The sequence below is a fragment of the Pleurodeles waltl genome, chromosome 4_1 (assembly GCF_031143425.1).
Source record: "Pleurodeles waltl isolate 20211129_DDA chromosome 4_1, aPleWal1.hap1.20221129, whole genome shotgun sequence".
Lineage (NCBI taxonomy): Eukaryota > Metazoa > Chordata > Amphibia > Caudata > Salamandridae > Pleurodeles > Pleurodeles waltl.
The window spans coordinates 289,338,327-289,358,176 of NC_090442.1; the positions used below are offsets into that span (position 1 = coordinate 289,338,327).

The 19,850-nt window shown below is 44.3% G+C and overlaps 1 protein-coding gene across 3 annotated transcripts in view; it reads left to right on the forward strand.

Annotated features, from left to right (window-relative positions):
• The window catches only part of TMEM19 (transmembrane protein 19), a 547,743-nt gene that overhangs the window by 405,407 nt on the left and 122,486 nt on the right, over positions 1–19,850 (forward strand). For all 3 annotated transcript variants that reach the window (XM_069228349.1, XM_069228347.1, XM_069228348.1), the window contains one exon: positions 18,704–18,854. In XM_069228349.1, the coding sequence (XP_069084450.1) occupies positions 18,725–18,854 (130 nt within the window). In that variant the 5' untranslated portion in view covers positions 18,704–18,724. The remainder of the gene's footprint in view (positions 1–18,703; positions 18,855–19,850) is intronic.

Here is a 19,850-nt window from a genome sequence, read left to right on the forward strand (position 1 = left end):
AGTCGTAATGGGGCCGGTAGGGAGACTGCCACCTCGACTGCGGTCTCCTCACCACGGGTCTGGTGGTTAGCAAAGCCGACTGCCAAACGCTTAATCAAGCCATAAAGTGATTTGCTCAGAATCACAGATTGTTAAGCAGACACCAAGACTTAAACCTGGTTTCCCAGGTCCGAAGTTGCCATCTCTGGCCATCTACCCATCTTTTCTCTGGGACAGAGCCAAGAGCAGAGAATTCTCTCCAGAAGCTCACCTAGCACTTTGCCTTTTTTCTTGCGGAAAAAGTTAAACAAATATTAATTTAAATGGCTTTAAACAAGGCGTTCTTCTGCTTGTAATTTTATTGGGTATTTCAAAAATAAAAAAGGAACCATTTTTTTCACTATTTCATTGATTTGATACAAACCCCTCCTCCCACTTGCTGATGTCTTTTCCACTCCAGTGTCTTTCCTACCATCCTCCATTGTGTTGCTTAACCATACCACACCCTCAGGTTTTTTGTTTTTGCTTGACGACCTCCCAGGGGTTCCATCCAACCTCCCCCCCCCCCCCCCCCCCCCCCAACAACCTCCTCCTACTCTCCGATGTCTTTCCTGCCCTCACTCCTCACATTGCTTGACTCCACCAATCCACCCTGTTTTTACATATTGCCCAGTAGCGCGGGCTGCTGTGCAATGTGGCTTAAAGTAAAACATTTTAAAGTGCTATGACTCAGTCAATGCTGGCCAAGTCATAGTGCTTTTTTTTTATACTTTAAGCCATGTTGCTTAGCAGTTTGCTGTGCTATGCAACACGTGAAAAAAAAAATGGCAAAGCTAACAGGCTTCACATAGGCGAAACCTATTGGCTTTGCCGATGCTTGTTTAATACATAGGTCAGTGCTAAGGTAGGCCCTAAAGTCTCTTAGAGCATTGTATTTAAAAAGTAGGATATGTGGGTTTAAAGTCATTCTCACTCTTCCAGGGCCTTACCTTATTTCACCTAATAAGTTATTTGTGGGAGCAGATATAAAAATTTATGTTTGCACACAAATTAATTTTAATTTAAAGTCCTCTTTTAATGGTAAAGCCAGATTTTAAGTCTCAATTCTGTAAATGCAACTTGAAAAAAGTTGGCATTTTCTTGTCCTACCCACTTGTGCCTTCTGCCAGTATCCTGGGTCACATGACTGTGAATGGCTCTGCTGTCGCAGTTTGTGTACTACTTCCATTGACACAAAAGGGGGCAATGTGTGGATGGGATGGGCCTTCTTGCTAGGTGGTTGGGGGTGGAACTGTACCCAGCCTCATACTCCAGCACACACAAAGCTGACATTAATCGTTCATCACCCCAGTCTTCTTGGTGCCTTTACAGGGGAAGGGAATAACTTCCAAGAACCAGATATGGATGTAGTATAGGGAATCCCCCACTTCAAAGGCTGGCACCAGATGGAAGTATTGAACCTTCTGAGCTACTCATCAAATCACTTCTACTACCCTGGTGCTGGAAGGACTGTCCTGCTAGCCTGGTGTTAGGACTGCCCTGCTTCCTGAGGAAAGAAGTTGCACCTGCTTCTTGAACCCAAGCCACCAGAGTGATTTCATGGACTAGCTGGCTGGCCTCCTGGGTGTGCTATTGGGACATCAAATGTTCCGGAGACCTGTCCTGCATCTGACCAGATCCAAATGGACCTGCCTGTGCCCTGTTGCTGGCCTCTGTTTGAGTGAGTCGTGATCCCCAAGAGATGCTGCCTGGACCCTAGGCTGGCATCAGAGCGCACTCTTCCTTGTCTAAGGTTTCACCCCCTGTTAAACTGATGCAGCTTGACGCAGAACCTCGCATCACAGCACCTCGCGACTTCTGATCAGTAGTTTCATCTGAACTGACTCTGTGCAACACAACTTGAAGCAGAACCTCACATCTTTTCCCAAGTACAACCTGGTACACTTTCCAACGTGCCAAACTCGGTCCTGTACCCAGCTGACACTTCATCACAGTCGCCTAAATATGTTACTTTGTCTTGTTCTGGCATGCCCAGATAACCCCAGTTGGCTTGTTGTCCTTTTTGGGGCTTGTAGCAAGGTAGCGGTGTTATGTGGTATGTTTGGGGAGTTTTAGCATTTAATAATAGCACATTACCCAGAAGTGAACTTCTGGTCACACTAGTAAACCTTATCGCAGTCCTGGTAGAGTGGCAAAGAGCAGTCGGACTACCTAGAGTAACATGTGTAAAGCATTTCGCAACAACTACATGGACGAAAGTAAATGACACCATTAAAAAGAAATCCAACACCAGTTTATAAAAAGAAAGAGAATTTTTATCTTAATTTAGACACCAAAACAAACTTTTTATCTTACACACAACCCGGAGTTATGCATTTTTAAAGAGCTGAAAAGTAAAGTACTTTTTAATGGTCAAACGCCCCTTTGACTTCAATAGGAGTCAAATATTAGTGTGCTATCGGTCACTTTTAAGGTGAGCTCTGGGGAACCCACTTAGAGTTAAGGTCTTGTGGTTCCCTAGACCAAGACTCAGCCAGTTCCTAGTTACCTTGCCTAGGGTGTCCAGGTGCAGATGTTCTCTGGCTGTTCTTGGTGCTGACTGGATCCACTGTCAAAATGCAGCACTTGGCAGATGCACACTTAAGGATGGACTCGCACTCTACCCTTGGAAAGTAGAGTACTGTGAGATCCCAGGACCTGAATTCATTAGCTGAAGCAGCTTGGGGTACAGTAGTGGCCTTGCAGCTGTCAATCATCGGGACTAATTGCTCCAAAGATGCCTTGCTGCCCTTCTCAACAAAGACTCCTTGAGAATGCAGATTCACACTGTGATGTCTGAGAAGCTGTCAGTTACCGAGCTGGCGACTGACACTGCTAAGCAGTGGTAAATGTAGTCCACAGTTCCTTTGTCTACTGGAGGTCATCCGGAAGGGGTAGTGGCTCAACTTGGTGAGAGCCTCACTACCACTCCCGGAGTGCAGGTCACCGACTTTAATTGGGCTCCCTCATAAGTTGCCCGACGGGTTGCACTTATGGGGCAATTTTCTTCTGCAGGTTGCAGGTGACTGGTACCAACAGACAGGGGAGTCTGTTTTAGGTTTCTGGTGTCTACTGGAGTCCCTCTTTCTAGGAGCAATGAGTTTTCACCACAGGCACACGTCAATCACACAGCTCCAGTATATGGTCTTCTCAGGGCGCTTGAGAGTTCTCTCTTTGTGCTGCGGCGGAGTCCGAAGTTGTATTGTTGGTGACAGCGTTTTCTTCGTATCTCTTCTTGATTTCAGAGTCCACTGAGAATCTGGTGCCAGGGGAGCCCCTTAAATCCTGGTTTAGGGACTTTAAGTGTATGGGGGACAGTGGCCAGTGGGCTACTGGTCCCTGCAGCTAGCCTGCCCCTGAAGTGACTACTTCCTGTGGGATTATGTCAGTTTCCTATCCAGAACCCTTAATTCCTAATGTTTGCAAACATGGCAGAACCCTTCTTTAGGATGTACTTAGCCTTCCAGCCCACCCTAACCGTGTGATTAGTCTTTGGGGGGTGTATGGCTCCTTTTCTAGCTAATTTTCCCGGCTGCCAGCATGGTCGAGGCGAGAGGGGTTTTGTCCTTTAGTGGGAGACAAGAGATTAGATATCATGGGCAGTGAAGCCTTTGATGCTCACCTCCTTGATTACTGTAAACACTAGCTGTAGGAAGTTGGCTCTGCATGCACTATTTCAAAGTAAGGAATAGTATGCACAGAGTCCAAGGGTTCCCCTTAGAGGTAAGATAGTGGCAAAAAGAGATAATACTAATGCTCTATTTTGTAGTAGTGTGGTCGAGCAGTAGGCTTATCAAAGGAGTAATGTTGAGCATTTGTTGTAAATACACAAGCAATAAATGAGGAACACACACTCAAAGACAATTCCAGGCCAATAGGTTTTTGTATAGAACAATATCTTTTCTTAGTTTATTTTAAGAACCACAGGTTCAAATTTTACATGTAATACTTCAAATGAAAGGTATTGCAGGTAGGTACTTTAGGAACTTTGAATAATCAAAATAGCATACACAGTTTTCAAATAAATCACATATAGCTAGTTTAAAACTAGACCGTGCAATTTTCAACAGTTCCTGGGGGGAGTAAGAGTTAGTTAGTTTTTGCAGGTAAGTAAACCACCTACGGGATTCAAGTTTGGTTCCAAGGTAGCCCACCGTTGGGGGTTCAGAGCAACCCCAAAGTTACCACACCAGCAGCTCAGGGCCGGTCAGGTGCAGAGTTCAAAGTGGTGCCCAAAACGCATAGGCTTCAATGGAAAAGGGGGTGCCCCGGTTCCAGTCTGCCAGCAGGTAAGTACCCGTGTCTTCGGAGGGCAGACCAGGGGGGTTTTGTAGGGCACCGGGGGGGACACAAGTCAGCACAGAAAGTACACCCTCAGCGGCACGGGGGCGGCCAGGTGCAGTGTGCAAACACGCGTCCGGTTTGTAATTGAAATCAATGGGAGACCAAGGGGTCTCTTCAGCGATGCAGGCAAGGGGGGGGGCTCCTCGGGGTAGCCACCACCTGGGCAAGGGAGAGGGCCTCCTGGGGGTCACTCCTGCACTGGAGTTCCGATCTTTCAGGTCCTGGGGGCTGCGGGTGCAGAGTCTTTACCAGGCGTCGGGATCTGGGAAGCAGGCAGTAGCGGTCAGGGGGAGCCTCGGGATTCCCTCTGCAGGCGTCGCTGTGGGAGCTCAGGGGGGGCAACTCTGGCTACTCACGGTCTCGCAGTCGCCGGGGAGTCCTCCCTGAAGTGTTGTTTCTCCACAAGTCGAGCCGGGGGCGTTGGGTGCAGAGTAGCAAGTCTCACGCTTCTGGCAGGAAACGCAGTTGTTTTAAAGTTGCTCCTTTGAAACAAAGTTGCAGTCTTGGGTGAACAGAGCCGCTGTCCTCAGGAGTTCTTGGTCCTTCTACAACAGGGCAGTCCTCTGAGGATTCAGAGGTCTCTGGGGCCAAAGCAGTTGGTGTCTCCGTCTTCTCTGCAGGGTTTTTCAGCTTAGCAGTCCTCTTCTTCTTAGGTTGCAGGAATCTGATTTCCTATGTTCAGGGGAGCCCCTAAATACAGAATTTAGGGGTGTGTTTAGGTCAGGGAGGGCAGTAGCCAATTGCTACTAGCCCTGAGGGTAGCTACACCCTCTTTGTGCCTCCTCCCAAGGGGATGGGGCAACATTCCTATCCCTATTGGGGGAATCCTCCATCTGCAAGATGGAGGATTCCTAAAAGTCAGTCACCTCAGCTCAGGTTGCCTTAGGGGCTGTCCTGACTGGCCAGTGACTCCTTGTTTTTCTCACTATCTCCTCCGGCCTTGCCGCCAAAAGTGGGGCCGTGGCCGGAGGGGGCAGGCAACTCCACTAGCTGGAATGCCCTGGGGTGCTGTAACAAAGGGGGTGAGCCTTTGAGGCTCACCGCCAGGTGTTACAGTTCTTGCAAGGGGGAGGTGATGAGCATCTCCACCCAGTACAGGCTTTGTAACTAGCCACAGAGTGACAAAGGCATTCTCCCCATGTGGCCAGCAACATGTCTGGTGTGTGGCAGGCTGCTAAAACCAGTCAGCCTACACGGGTAGTTGGTTAAGGTTTCAGGGGGCACCTCTAAGGTGCCCTCTGGCGGTGTATGTTACAATAAAATGTACACTGGCATCAGTGCATTTATTGTGCTGAGAAGTTTGATACCAAACTTCCCAGTTTTCAGTGTAGCCATTATGGTGCTGTGGAGTTCGTGTAAAACAGACTCCCAGACCATATACTCTTATGGCTACCCTGCACTTACAATGTCTAAGGTTTTGCTTAGACACTGTAGGGGCACAGTGCTCATGCACTGGTGCCCTCACCTATGGTATAGTGCACCCTGCCTTAGGGCTGTAAGGCCTGCTAGAGGGGTGACTTATCTATACTGCATAGGCAGTGTGAGGTTGGCATGGCATCCTGAGGGGCGTGCCATGTCGACTTACTCGTTTTGTCCTCACCAGCACACACAAGCTAGCAAGCAGTGTGTCTATGCTGAGTAAGGGGTCCCCAGGGTGGCATAAGACATGCTGCATCCCTTAGAGACCTTCCCTGGCATCAGGGCCCTTGGTACCAGGGGTACCAGTTACAAGGGACTTACCTGGATGCCAGGGTGTGCCAATTGTGGAAACAAAAGTACAGGTTAGGGAAAGAACACTGGTGCTGGGGCCTGGTTAGCAGGCCTCAGCACACTTTCAAATCAAAACTTAGCATCCGCAAAGGCAAAAAGTCAGGGGGTAACCATGCCAAGGAGGCATTTCCTTGCAGTAGCCTTCATGGGAGGGAGGAGGTGTTGCCTCCTTCCTGCCCGGGCCCTTTGTCTCTGTCATCGGGAAAAAGTTAGCACATCGAGCAAGAGGGCAGACTCTTGTCTTGGCGGAAAATAGCTCAGGGGACCCCGCCAAGGCAGGGTAAAGCTGGTATCTTGGTGGGCATTCTCTAAGGACGTCACCAGGGTACATGCTAGTTAATCCTGGGCATGAGAATCATCCTCGGTTTAAAAAGCAGTGTTGGATACAAAACATGGGGTTAATCGGCCGGGCCACCATAGAGCTAGACATCTGGGGACTGCCAGGGTGCCAGCCCATATCATCCTGTGGACTGCCGGTCACTTGTGTTGGCATTAAATTTAAAATGCTGCCACAGGACCATATATGTTCGTGCATGTATGTCCACACTCGTAAGACAGTGCACTCTGCCTCCTCGGAGGCCTGTCTTTTAGGGGGTCACTGGTCTGTGCTATAGGCAGTGAAGAGACTCTGCCTGCACTGGATGTGGGCAGAATTGAACTCGAGCAGACAAGGTGCTCGTGCAAGCTGACGTGGCAGCTGCAGGCTTTGCTTTTACTTGGTTCACACAGGGTGGCACAATCGGTGCTGCAGTCCTGGTGACCCCTTTACCGTCCCTGCCCTGGGTACCCTTGGTACCATTTTTATTATGGCTTACATGGATGGTAAAGCCCTTGCCAATTGTGTTTTCCAAACAGTACCTTTATAGGAGAAAGAGAAGTGGCACTGGAACCTGGTTAGCAGGCCCCAGTGCACTACCACAGTCAAAAACCAGCATCTAGCAGTTCAAATAGGGGCAAAAAAATATATAGGTGGGAGGTCATTGGCAAAGAACCTCAGTTGCCTACAATGCTACTTTTAGTTAAAATTGCACATCTCCCATTTTACTGATTGGTTAAAATTTACCCTATTTGAGTTAGAATGGTGTGAGATTTTTCTTGTGTGGTGTTTTTATTTTACTACTGTTAGTGTGCTGCATAAATACTTTACTCATTGCCTGATTTTAAGTCTGATGGTTTTGTGCCAAGCTGCCAGAAGGTTAAGAACAGGATAATTTAGTGAATTTGTGGTTCACCATGTCAATGACGGTGTTCATTAGTATAAAGGGACTTCCACTTCTCTCAACTAATAATCCAATTTGTTATAGTTCTCTTTTAAGGAACGCTGAAGTGAAATAGTCACAGATGAATTTAGTAGGATAGAGCTAATATTTAGTGTCAAGTTATCTGCCTAGTTCCCTACCTGGTAGGCAGAGGTATAGTCACGGTTAGTGTAGTGGGTGCAGTGGTTCCAGGGCCCATGGTTGCGAGGCTCGCCCATCCCCAGTTATAATTGTATTTTGCTGTCCAACCACAGCGGATTGTCCTGTTTTACTGGTTTGCATTAAGGCCCATGATACAACTTCTGTGCCTCTTCTGATCAGTAGTTCTTTCAAGTCCCAAAGTGAAGGTTCTACTTTAAGTAGAAGCAGTTTCCTTTTAAAACCCTGTTCCAAATTGCTTTCCAGTTATTTCCTTGAAGAAGGGTATTCACTATACAAATGTTGCACTGAATCAAGAGCACAAAGCCCTGTACAGAGTGGCAAAGGCTGTCACCACATTGTACAGTGGTTTTCCATCATATCTAAACTTGTAAATATTGACACACATAATAGGGAATTGGCAAAACATAATTTGGACTAATTATTTAGATAAGATACTCTCCCTTCAGCATAGCATCATAACAGATCAGTGAAAAGCCAGAGGGGGTTCAAACACCGGACTAAGAGAATCAAGTTACACAGTGGGTAATCACATAGATGACACACCTTCCTTATCTAGGTGAAGTCTCTAGCATTATGAGATCATTTACCCTTTCCAGGAAAAACTGAAGGAAAAAAAAGTCACATTTTCATATGATGAGCAAAATTTGCCCTACCACTTCATATGCTTTAGTTATAATTTATTTACAGAACACTCATACGCAAATAATGCTTGGTGATTCAGGAAGACGCAATCTTAAAACCTAACAGTATCTGGAGAAAAGGCTTGTAGATGCTTAATTATTAATAAAGAGCGGTTTTCAGCTTGAGTCTAAAATAGAGGAGATTTGCTTTTACTTTGGCTGCTGTTGTAGAATTAGCAAAGGCAATAGGTCTCAGCTATGCAAGAGCGACTGACTTTGGAAGTGTATTTTAGCCATGTTGTAAATCAGTGTGGCTGCTGTTCAGCATGGCTAAAGGTTAATGGTGGAGAGGAGAGTGGCACAGCGTAGAGTGGTATAGTGTCTGCTTTGGAGTAGCATAGAGTGAAGTTGTGTAGAGTGGTGTAACGTAGAGTGAACTGGTGTAGAGTGTTGGAGAGTATAGTGACGTAGAGTGCAGCGGCATAGAATTCAGCAGCGTACAATGCTTTAGATTAGTGTTGCATGGTACAGTGCAGTAGTGTAGTGTGGAGTGCAGTGGCGAAGAGTGGAGTATGCATGGAGTGGTAGCATGCTGCTGTTACAGACAACACATTTCAATTGACATGAGTTACATTTGCACAGACATACAGTTTTACTAATACATTTATACAGTTACAAATACTTGCACAGTTCATTTGAATGTTGTGTGCTAGAAAAAAAAGTCTCCTGTCACCTCCCCCTGCTGGTCCAGCAAGATTGTCACATAAATTGTCTCACTTTGAAGTCGGTGGGGGGGGCTGGGGAGTAAACACCTTGCACCCTCGGAAGAATGAGCCTGATATTTGACCTCTGTCTTTGAACATGCAGCAAATGTGACATAAGAACAACTTTACAGACCTGTTTACAGAAAGGAGCACTCGTGGAAAAATACAAGGAGAGGTAGTGTGAAAAGGCTTTGCTCCCTGGGACGGATGAACTTACTCTGGAAAGCCTAAAACAAAAAAAGCCAGCAAATTGCCAGAAAATGTGAGTTACAAAGTCAATTATAAGCAATGGGCGGAATGCATCCCTAGGAAACTTTCTGAATGTTCCCAAGATGCCTTTGGCAAACCAGACATGTGTGATGTCTGGTAGGCTTTGACCTAAAAAGCACACTCTCTTCATAAGTGACCGTTTTGGCCCTAGTAGTGGCAATTTAAAATTGTTTTGCTGATCTAAGGAAGGTGATTATTACCAGTGCTACCAACAGTAAATCCTGGACACTCGATTGAGGCACTAAATTGTGTGTGTGTGTGTGTTTTTTTTGGTGTGTGTTCTTCTTCTTTTTTTTTTTTCTTGATTTACCAATCTTTGTTTGTTTTTTATTAAATAAGACCAGTTCAGTGTTGCCAGGTTTTTAGTTCCAAACTCCCAGTAAATCTACTTTATCTTGATAATTACACTATAACTATATTTCTGTTTCTGAATAACATCCTGAAAAATTGCATTAAAGGCCCATATTTCCAGCCATGGGTTCTGGCTGAAAAATAGCACACCATGTTAAAAAGCCAAAGTATTGAGCACAAAGGTAGATCAGAGGATAGGTATCTGGAATTGTCATAGAGAATGAGGTGGCTGCTCAGTGTCTTTATGAGAACAGTATTGACTTTACTATTTGGACAAAGTGACTTTTGTTTTTTTTTTCTTTTTTTTTTATTAGAACAATTTTAATCTTTTTTTCTTTCTTTCTTTCTTTCTTTCTTTCTTTCTTTCTTTCTTTCTTTCTTTCTTTTTTTTTTTTTTTTCTTCCCTCTCTCCCTCCCCCTACTGCATTGGTACTGCAGGCTCATTGGAACAAAAATGTATATGTGAAGATTAGTCTCTTTCTGCACAGACAGCCTGTGTTTATTTGAAGTTAAATTTTTCATTTTACTCCATCCAGCGGACTTTACTAGCATTCACTCGTCCTGTTTTAGGTAGGCCATGCCACATGGGCAGGGGAACTGTTGTCTAATCTAAATCACTGGTCATCCACACAATCTGGGCGCTCTGCTCTTGTCTGTACCAATCTGTTAGCTCTTTTATAATGACTTTGCAGCACAATCTGGAGTGCTGCAGATCTTTGTGTTTTGTGTTCTTAGGGCCAGATGTATCAAGATTTTGGTTTGCACATCGCAAATAGCGAATTTTAAGAAATCTTTATTTTCGACATGCAAAATGGGATGTATCAAAATTGCGAGTCGAAATAGGGATTTCTTAAAATTTGCCAACGCAATTTGCGAGGTTCAAATACCGAATTGCAAAATAAATAGCGATTCGGTATCTGAAAATCGCAAATTGCGAAAACGGCAAACCAGAACAGCCTGATGACATCACGACCAAGAAGTGAGTCATCCCATGCTGTTTCCAGGGGCCACAACCACAGCAGCATGCAGGGAGACGCAGCCCAGCACTAGGGAGCCAGCTTAGTGAGCCTGCCAGGATCAAACTGCACCATGGCCAATGATGGGAAGAAGGACAAGTGAGACAAAGTGCAAGATCAAATTCAGTGAGCAGGAACTGGAGGTGCTCATTGAAGAGGTTGTCGGGAACCAGGGCAGACTGTTTGGAAAGAGCTTACTACAGGTGCCAGAAAATGAGAAAAGGAAACTCTGGTTGGAAATCCAGACAAAAATATGCGCAGTGGGTACTGCGCAGGGCTCTGTGGATACGCAAGAGGTGGCATAACCTGCATTCCTGTGCCAAAGAAAGGGTAGCCAGCAGGCTACAGGAGGCAAGGAGCACCGGAGGAGGACCATCCACCTACCCACCATCAACACCACCGGAGGACAAGGTGGAGTCTACACTGCTCCCTGAAGCTGTCAGTGGGGTCACTGACATTGACACCTCAGGCACACCCAGCACCAGCAAAGATAAGGACAGTAATGATGTGTATCCCCATATGTGCGTGTACAAATGCCCAAGTAGTCCAAGCCACATCTTGCATACAACGCACCAATGCCTTATGGGAGTGGTAGTCCACAACCCTAGCCTGCAAATAACACACAGACAGCAAGTAAGTATATAGCCACACAGAGGAACAACACACACACAACTCAGTGATACGATGTAAGTGTACATATATTAAAATTGTGCAACATTTTGTGGTACATCCATAAATGACATGCTGCACATTGTCGTTGCAGATGTCTCAGGCCCTGCCGAAGCAGATTGTGGATATGTGGGAGATGTTGAAACACAGCCACAGTCTGACTTGAACACCAGTGAGTCATTGAGTATTGCACCAACTAGGCGCAGGGCAAGGGTGTTACCTCTCCCAGAGCTGAACATGGACTCAGACGAAATGCCGGATAAAGTCCACACACCACCCCAAGAAGCTACATCCACAGGAAGGCAGCAATCCCTGCCCTAGCGTCAGTCAACTCCCGTCAGGAGGTGTTACGAAGCAGGCAGACAGTGCACAGATGGAGAGGGCCCATCAATATTCGGTGGCCTTGAAGCATCCATGCTGAAAGTGCAGCGCCAATGCAAACACGTGAGGTTAATGCACAGGCAGTTGGTGTCAATTGATCATAACATGGGTGCAGTGCACAGGCAGTTGAAGTCTCATCATGAAAATATGGGAGTACTGCACACGCAGTTGGAGTCGTTGCATGAGAGCCAGCAAAAAGCTTCAGAAAACACAAAGGAGTTGACCAACGCCATTAAGGGACTCCGCACTGAGATGAAGCATGAGCGTGTCAACCATCGCAGGCGCCATTACCAATTCATGGGAATGTTCAATGGGTTCTGCAGATCCGTCAATCGACTCGTGAGTTCAACTGCCTTGATATCACGGCGTGCTTGTCGCACAGGTGGAGACTGCACATTGCTGTTGGGATGTTTCACAGGCATTGGTGCAACTAACCAACGTTCTGGATGCAAAGCAGACAGCACACAGAGCTACAACCAATGAACTGGGTGTTGGGGATAGTGAGGAGTCCTCTAGCCTCAGCAGTCTAACAGTCCCTGTGATGGATCCTAGGCGTCGCTGTTCCAGACACAGTACTGCCTTTGACCCCGCTACAGGAGGTGCCAGCGAGGGCACTGCGCACTCAAGTGCAATGCGTGGACGTAAGAAGTGACATTGAGGGCTACAGGGGACTACCTTCACATGTAGCAATACAGTTATACTATGATGTTAATAGTGTGACACTGTTAATCGCTCATGTCTGTCTATAGTGCATAGCTATGTCCTATTGACACATATGTTACCTGAGGTCAAGGTAATAAAGATGCTGACTACCGGAATACATATTGTTGAGGTTGTGTTTTCATTACTTCAGAAATGGTTGTGTGTGATGTCAGCACGCCTCTGCCTGCCCTCTGCTGCACTGGTCCTGTCTGCTGGGTGAAGGGGTGGTATGGAATCATCATCATCCTCCTCATCTGAGTCTGGCTCCGTTAATTCCACTGGTATGCTCGTGGTGGTTGCTATATTGTGCAAGATCGCACATGTGGCCATTATTTTACATGTTGTCTCTGGGCGGTACTCTAGTGTGCCTCCACTTTTGTGAATACACCTGAAGCGGCTCTTCAGCAGCCCGAAAGTGCGCTCCACCACATTACGGGTTGCACTGTGTGCAGAACTGAACCTCCGCTCTGCTGGTGTTGCAGGGTGCAGGTAGGCGTTATAGGTGCGCACTGTGTAGGCACTGTCTCCTAGAAGCAACCGAGAGTAAAATGAGTACTTGTGCCCTCTGACGCCACACTGACATCAATGCAACATTGTAAGTGGCAATTTACCTAATAGCCTTCACCAAATCCCCCAGCTAGCAGTCTTGTGTTAATTCTGCTGTGGCGGAATATGTACGAATCATGTGTGCTCCCTGGTTACCTTGCGATGAGATCCGTAATGATGTAGGAGCCATTGCATATCACCTGTATGTTCATTAAATGTTGGTTTTTACAGTTGTGGTACACATACTCTGTGGCCGATGGTGGACAGATTGCAACATGGGTCCCATCTATGGCACCTAGGACATGTGGGAACTGTGCTATCTGGTAGAATGTGATTTTAGTGTGCTGTAATTCCTGTGGGGGAATCTGGTGTATTCTGCTAAGCATGGCATTGAGAAATGTGATGAACAATCTAGAGAAGGCACTCTGTGATACCCCTCCAGCTGCTGCTATGACCCCTTGATAGCTCCCTGAGGCTAGTAGGAGCAGGGAGCATAATGGGTGGGTATGCTATTGGTCCTGCGTGTTGTGCGCTACAGCAGGTCAAGTATCATGGCTGAGCTCAACCTGTACTTCTCATAAATCTCCTCCTCAGTCTGGTCAAAAAGGGTTATGCGCACCCTAAAAATGCGCTCCTGTCTCCTCCTCCCTCTCCTCAAACCTGCCAAGATCCTCATTCTCATCGCCATCATGTAGAGTGCAGCCATTGTGGAAAAGAGGCTGAATCATTTTGGGCGTCTTTTTATATTTTGCACCTGGTTTCAATTCGTGGTAAATTGCATGTGCAAAACGCCATTCTGTGAATATTCGCAATTTGCGAATTTTTGATGCATTGCGACGTGGTTTTGCGTGTCGCAATCTGCGCTTCGCAAATAGCAACATGATTTACAGAATCGTTATTTGCGACTCGCAATTCTAGCTCTCAATTTGCGATGTGCAAATAGCCATTTGGTATTTCATGTTGCTATTTGTGAAACGCAGATTGCGACACAACCACGTCGCACCCGCAAAAAATAACATTTTTAGCAAAACCTTATTTTCACGCTGCAAATGCCTTTGATACATTGCAAAAGGCATTTTTGCATTTGCAAACGGCCGATTTTTGCGATTCGCACCGTTTGCGAATGCAAAAAAACGTTTGCTACATCTGGCCCTCAGTCTCTTGGAGCTGGCCAGTAGTCTTGCATGGCTGAGGAGAGTGCAGGACACGGTGCAGTAACACACAGAGCGGAATTGGACATAGCAGGAAAAAGAAAGAAAAAAAAGTGTGTTGGAGATAGGAAGACATGATGGCATCAAGGAGAGAGGAGAGTGGCAACACTGTTGGGGACAGGAGCGAAAGTGATGTCCAGAAACATGGTCATCTTTAATGTCACTGTTGCTGTTAGAACTAACTCTGTGATTGTGATGTTTTAAACATTCTTCATTTTACCCACACTTAAGTTTTTCCCAGGAATCACCTGTTAGTCCTTCAAAGATGTACTGATCTGTACTTCTCGAAACCAAGATATCATATCAGCTGTACAGTGAAAAACCTTGCTCTGTGGCTGCCTTCAATACTTTGCCTTGTTGTTTTGGGTTTTTCTGGCCTGACCACAGTACTGCTGCAAAATCTGGTCAGCCATTAAGTTAGAAAAGGTACAGTTAACAGGAGGATATTAATTTTCAAGTGGTGCCTTTCGTGCTTGATGGAGTCTGCTAAAGAGAAGGAGAGCGCTAACATGTTAAGTCCACACACTGCTAGATCAAGAAGTGTCTGGTTGTGTGTATATATATATATATATATATATATATATATATATTTTTTTTTTTATGTAAAAATATACACCTCCTGTGGGAATCTGTGGCACTGATGATGTATGTCTGCACTCCTTTTAATTTGTGGTCTCTCGCTGGGCCTGTTGCTCAGACCCACGGTTTTGACTTTCTTGCTCCTCTGACACAGATTGTACAGTTTGGCTTTTCTATATTATCTAATACAGGCGACACAAAATTGGCAATATCTGAACTAATTTAATTTGGAAAAAAAAAACAGGAATCTCTTCTTCTAATACCAATTGGTCTCTGGCTTGGTAGCCACCTGAATTGAGACAGTTTCCTACTTTTAACTCCACAGCTAGAAATCTCGGATTCCAATTTAACCATGATCTGTCCTTCTGTAGGCTTCCTACATCTCAATGCTCGAGTCACTTAGAAAGATCTTGGACTTCCTAACTTTTACTTGCTGTAAAACGGTCATTCATACTATGATCACTTTCAGACTAGATTATGACAACCGTCTTTATCTTGCTCTGCCAAAATATTATTATATTTACTGGTTTCTGCTAGTCCACAATGTGGCCACCCAACCTTGTCTTGGATTTGCGTAGGCATCACTCCATCTCTTACCAGCTAAGTGACTTTTGGCTCCCTGTTCACAAAAGGGTTTTATTTAAGGCAATGATCTTAACTTGGAATATTCTAGGACCAGTTTATTTTCAGATGCTATTCCAAATCTAGGTTAAGTCCTGAGATCTGCTGGGTGCTTTGGTCTTGACTATCCTCAGAATCTGTGAACATTCCTTTGTTGTCCTATTTTGGTATTCACATCTCTTGTCTTACTGTCCCCTCCCTCAATGGCTATTTTCCATTATAAAAAAAAAAAAAGCCTAAAACCATTGCTTCTTAATCAGGAATAGCTTTTCACTGTATCTGGTGCTAGGATGCCCTATTTAGGGCAACTCTTAAAGATTGTTTCAGCCCTGTTGGTGTTGACATCACACTGTACTTTATCAGTCAGTGGTGCACCAAAGTGTCACGTTGATAGGATAGCATTGCCTGTGGCAAGTGTGCCAGCATCTGGATTGGTGTGTTATTTTCCTTTAAACACTTCCTCCTCCCTCCCCTGAGAAATTATTCAAGGGCAATACTAGCATCAGTGAGGTCTCCCTTGTTTGACCTGGCAACAAACCTCTTCTTAAGCTATGTTCCTATCCCCATAGCTTATGATAAAGGGAGTGCAACATGTTGTGGTTGTGAGGTATTGCAACTCGGCCATGATTTGATGTAGGAATTATGCTCTTTTTTTACTTTTAAGACTGCTGCCTGTGATCTGGAAAGGGCAGCACAGATTTCCTAAGAACCTCAAGGGGAACTGCTACTTTAGGTACCTAATGGACTCCTAAGTACACTGTTGGCTTACTTTATCCATGGCTACCTATCAAAGTAAAAAGATCCACTTATGTAGGAGTGAGAGAGATAATCTTTTTTAATATTTTTGTAGGAACTGCCTCTGTTGCACTTGACCCTCCCTGCAGAGTCACCTATGAATATTTTGCTTGCACTCCTCCGGTTTTCTGACTTTATATTTGCTGGCCTTATAACTCTGTGCACTTTATTACTTCTGACCTGTGCTAAAGTGCTTGTGCTCACTACTTTAAACATGGCAAAATCGGCTTACTCCCAATTGGTGCATTTCTATTTACTTTTAGGTTCATAGGGAAGTGGTACTACTTGTACCAAGTACCTATAATTTAAATGCTACTATTGGGCCTGCAGCACCTATTGTGGTACCCACTTCAGTAGCCTTTTAAATTTCTCAGGTCTGTCATTGCAGCTTGTGTGCAGTTTTAAACTGTCATTTCGGCCTGGCAAACCAAACCTTTTGTCATGCCTAAACCTCCCCTATAGCCATCCCTCCGGTAGGCCCTAAACAGCCCTGGTTCTGTGTGTGTGTATGTATGTATGTATGTATGTGTGTGTGTGTGTGTGTGTGTATATATATATATATATATGTGTGTGTGTGTATATATGTGTGTGTGTGTATGTATATATATATATATATATATATATAGCCATGTTTAATAAATGTTTTTTTTATTTATTTTTTTTATAATAAGTCCTGGTAGTATAAAACTAATTTTTCACTACTGCGAGTCCTCCTTCTTCTATAGGATAACATACTCTATAAATTTTACTGTGTGACCAATATAATTGAAGCTCCGCCTCATTCAATTAAAATATCTTCACCACGTACACTATAGCCCTACATGGCATGAGAGGTACACTACCACCGAATTGCTGGTGGTGCTGACACCCACTGGGCATTTTCATATGGTCTGGGATTGCCCAGTCATTCTAACATACTAGTCACACATTTGCACTATCTCCCAAGTCTTGGACAGGTCAGTTCCCTTAGACCTGAAAATAATCCTGCTCAGCTTGCTGAACACTTGGGGAGGGAGTTGCTGTTTTCAACCGAGTGTTGGCCTGGGCCTCATTATTGTGAAGAGAGACATTGCCCATCACTGGCGTTCTAGAGTGGTACTACCATTCCTCCAGTGTACACTGGGATCGGGGTGGGCTCGGCCCTGCTGCTTGTTTTATATCCAGAGAATGCCTGGATAAGCAGAACCTTCTTTTACATACTTTTTTTTTTTTTAGTGCCGCAAGCTGTTTACTGTGAGGTGATGCTTAGGCATTGTTACTTTTGTTTATGGTATTCCTTTTATTAAGCAGGTTGACTCAAAAAGCAGGTTTATTAAAAAATAATGCTCTAACTTTGGATTGGAAAAAAGTAGAAATGTCATGCTGGGTGTCAAAAGGATTGTTACTTAAAATCCTTTTTTATGCTAAAGTTATTTATTTGTTATTTATTTTTAAGTCACGATTCTGAAAATCCCTCTTTTGAAAGTTGGCTTTCTGTTGTCTTCACCATTTGCTGCCTGCATCCTGGGTCACATCATGGTGGGTAGAGTGGCAGTTGGCCTTTGTGTATTCCTCCCAGACAGTGAGACGAAGTGGGGCTAAGTGTTGGCAGGATGGTCTCTCTTGACAGAATGGGAGGATCAGAGTTGTTTTCTGAACTGCGTGCCTTTCAGAGGGGCTGCCCACAGCACACTCACAAAGAACTTGACATCAGTCCTTTGACATCCCATACGTCTCAGAACCTGGGCAGGAGAGAAAGGAAAATTCGACCTGGCTTTGTGGTAGCTCCTGTTACATTCTTCTCAGCAGCAGCAAATCCTGCTCAGTAGTTTCTCTGAGAGGTGTGGTGCATTTTTTTTTTTTTTTTTTTTTTTTTTTGCTTCAGAGCCCCCCTCATCTATAGCCTGAGCTTTATCCCATTGGAGACTTTTGACTTCCAAAAATTGACCAATTGCAAACATAGAAAGCTTCACCCTAACTTTGTCCACGGCTCCCCGAAGAGGACTACTCCTCTTTGGACACAGTCGGCTGCCTTGCTTCGCTGAACTTTACCTGCTCAGACATTTTTCTTCAAAATTTCCTCTAAGTCTGAAGGTAAGCCAAAACCGTGCCTAGTCCACTTCCTGTATCCAAACCAAAATCATTTGTGGTTGGCCATAACTTTTGGATTTTGCCCCCCGTCTTGCCTGACTAGATGTCTGTAGTTGGCCCTTTGATATTTTAGGCACTATTTTTTACTAAAACTTCATAACTCAGGTTCTACTGATTGGATTTGAATTGGTGTGGGATTTTTCTTGCATTGTGTTTTCATTTTATTAGTTCCTGTGTGCTGCATAAGTACAACACATTGCCTCCAAGTAAAGGAGTTACGCCTGACCGGTGTGGTGCCAAGCTACTAGAGGATTACATACAGGTTTCTTTAGTGACTTTATGTAGTTCACCTTGACAGGGATGATGTTTGTTGCTTAAGAAGGTTTAGCTCCCACCTCAGCCAAAATCCCAATTTCCTACAGCCCCCTCGTGCACAAAAAGTGTGATGTTTTTCTTTACTCTAATAATGTGAAGTTTTGTTTTGCTCGTGTATGTCATATAAGGTTTTAACTAAAATGATTATTTTTCCTGTTTATTTCTGTTCTATACTCTTAGGTGATCATCTCATCGGTATTCATGACCTACTGTAAGGACGACCTCTACAAAGAGTATATCAAAATGATGACCAACATAGTTATCTTGTGCATGATAATATGCATATCTTTATCTTTCTGGATAGTGTCCATCACTGCAAGTACTTACTATGGTAAGGGTGACAATTTACTCTTTTCTTCTTGAAAAATTATTTCTTTCATTAGCTTTCAAGATACCAAGACTAAATTAATACATGGGGGCAATCACATTAAGTTTAAGATCATATACAATCTCTTCTGAGCAGCATGTTACTTGGTTCACCAGATATGTTGATAAAGTCTGTGATGCCTTTGCAAAGGCTGACTATCTTTTGAACTCTAAAATCTGCCTCTCCCTGTGAGGTTTCACCAATAAATTTGCATTCGGTTGGATGTTTTATTTAGCTGTGTTGACAAAGTATAGGCTTGTTTAATTACACTAAACTGCAGTATATTCAAAAACTGATGTGTAGCTTCTATCTAAGTTCTGCCCAATCGGAATACCTTTTTAAATACATTTTGTTAAGCTTAACTACAACCTCAAGGAGCAAACCATATGCTGTCAAGGAATCTTGTGTGTATCTACATGAAAATAATGCAATGTTGTGCTTGTATACCACGTAAACGTCCATAAAACTATAAATAAAAATCTACATTAAAACAATGAATAGTGGGAATGACAATGTGGAGAGGTCACATTAAAACAATACATCCAATAAGAAAATCCGTAATCATGTCATAAAAAACGACCGTTTCTACAACTTCTTCTTTCTCTAAGCATGTATTGACTCATATTTTGTCAGCAGCATAAGAGCTAAACCTGGGGTGTCCCATCTTTTTCTATACTGAGAGCTAAATCTGATTGATGAAAATCGAACAGAGCTACTGACTTTGAAAGTTGTTGCAGTAGTGAAAGCATCAGAGACAACCACAGTATTGACCACACCTTGCAGGATTACTAGTAGTAGTGCCACCCAGATATGTCACACCATCTGAGTGACAACAAAATATATCCAAAATATTGAATAATACAGCACCATGCAGGTACATATTTAGATACGTATAGATGTGCCATTCTAGACTGCATCTATATGCCTGGAAGCTACGTAGAACTTCATTATAAATAGATG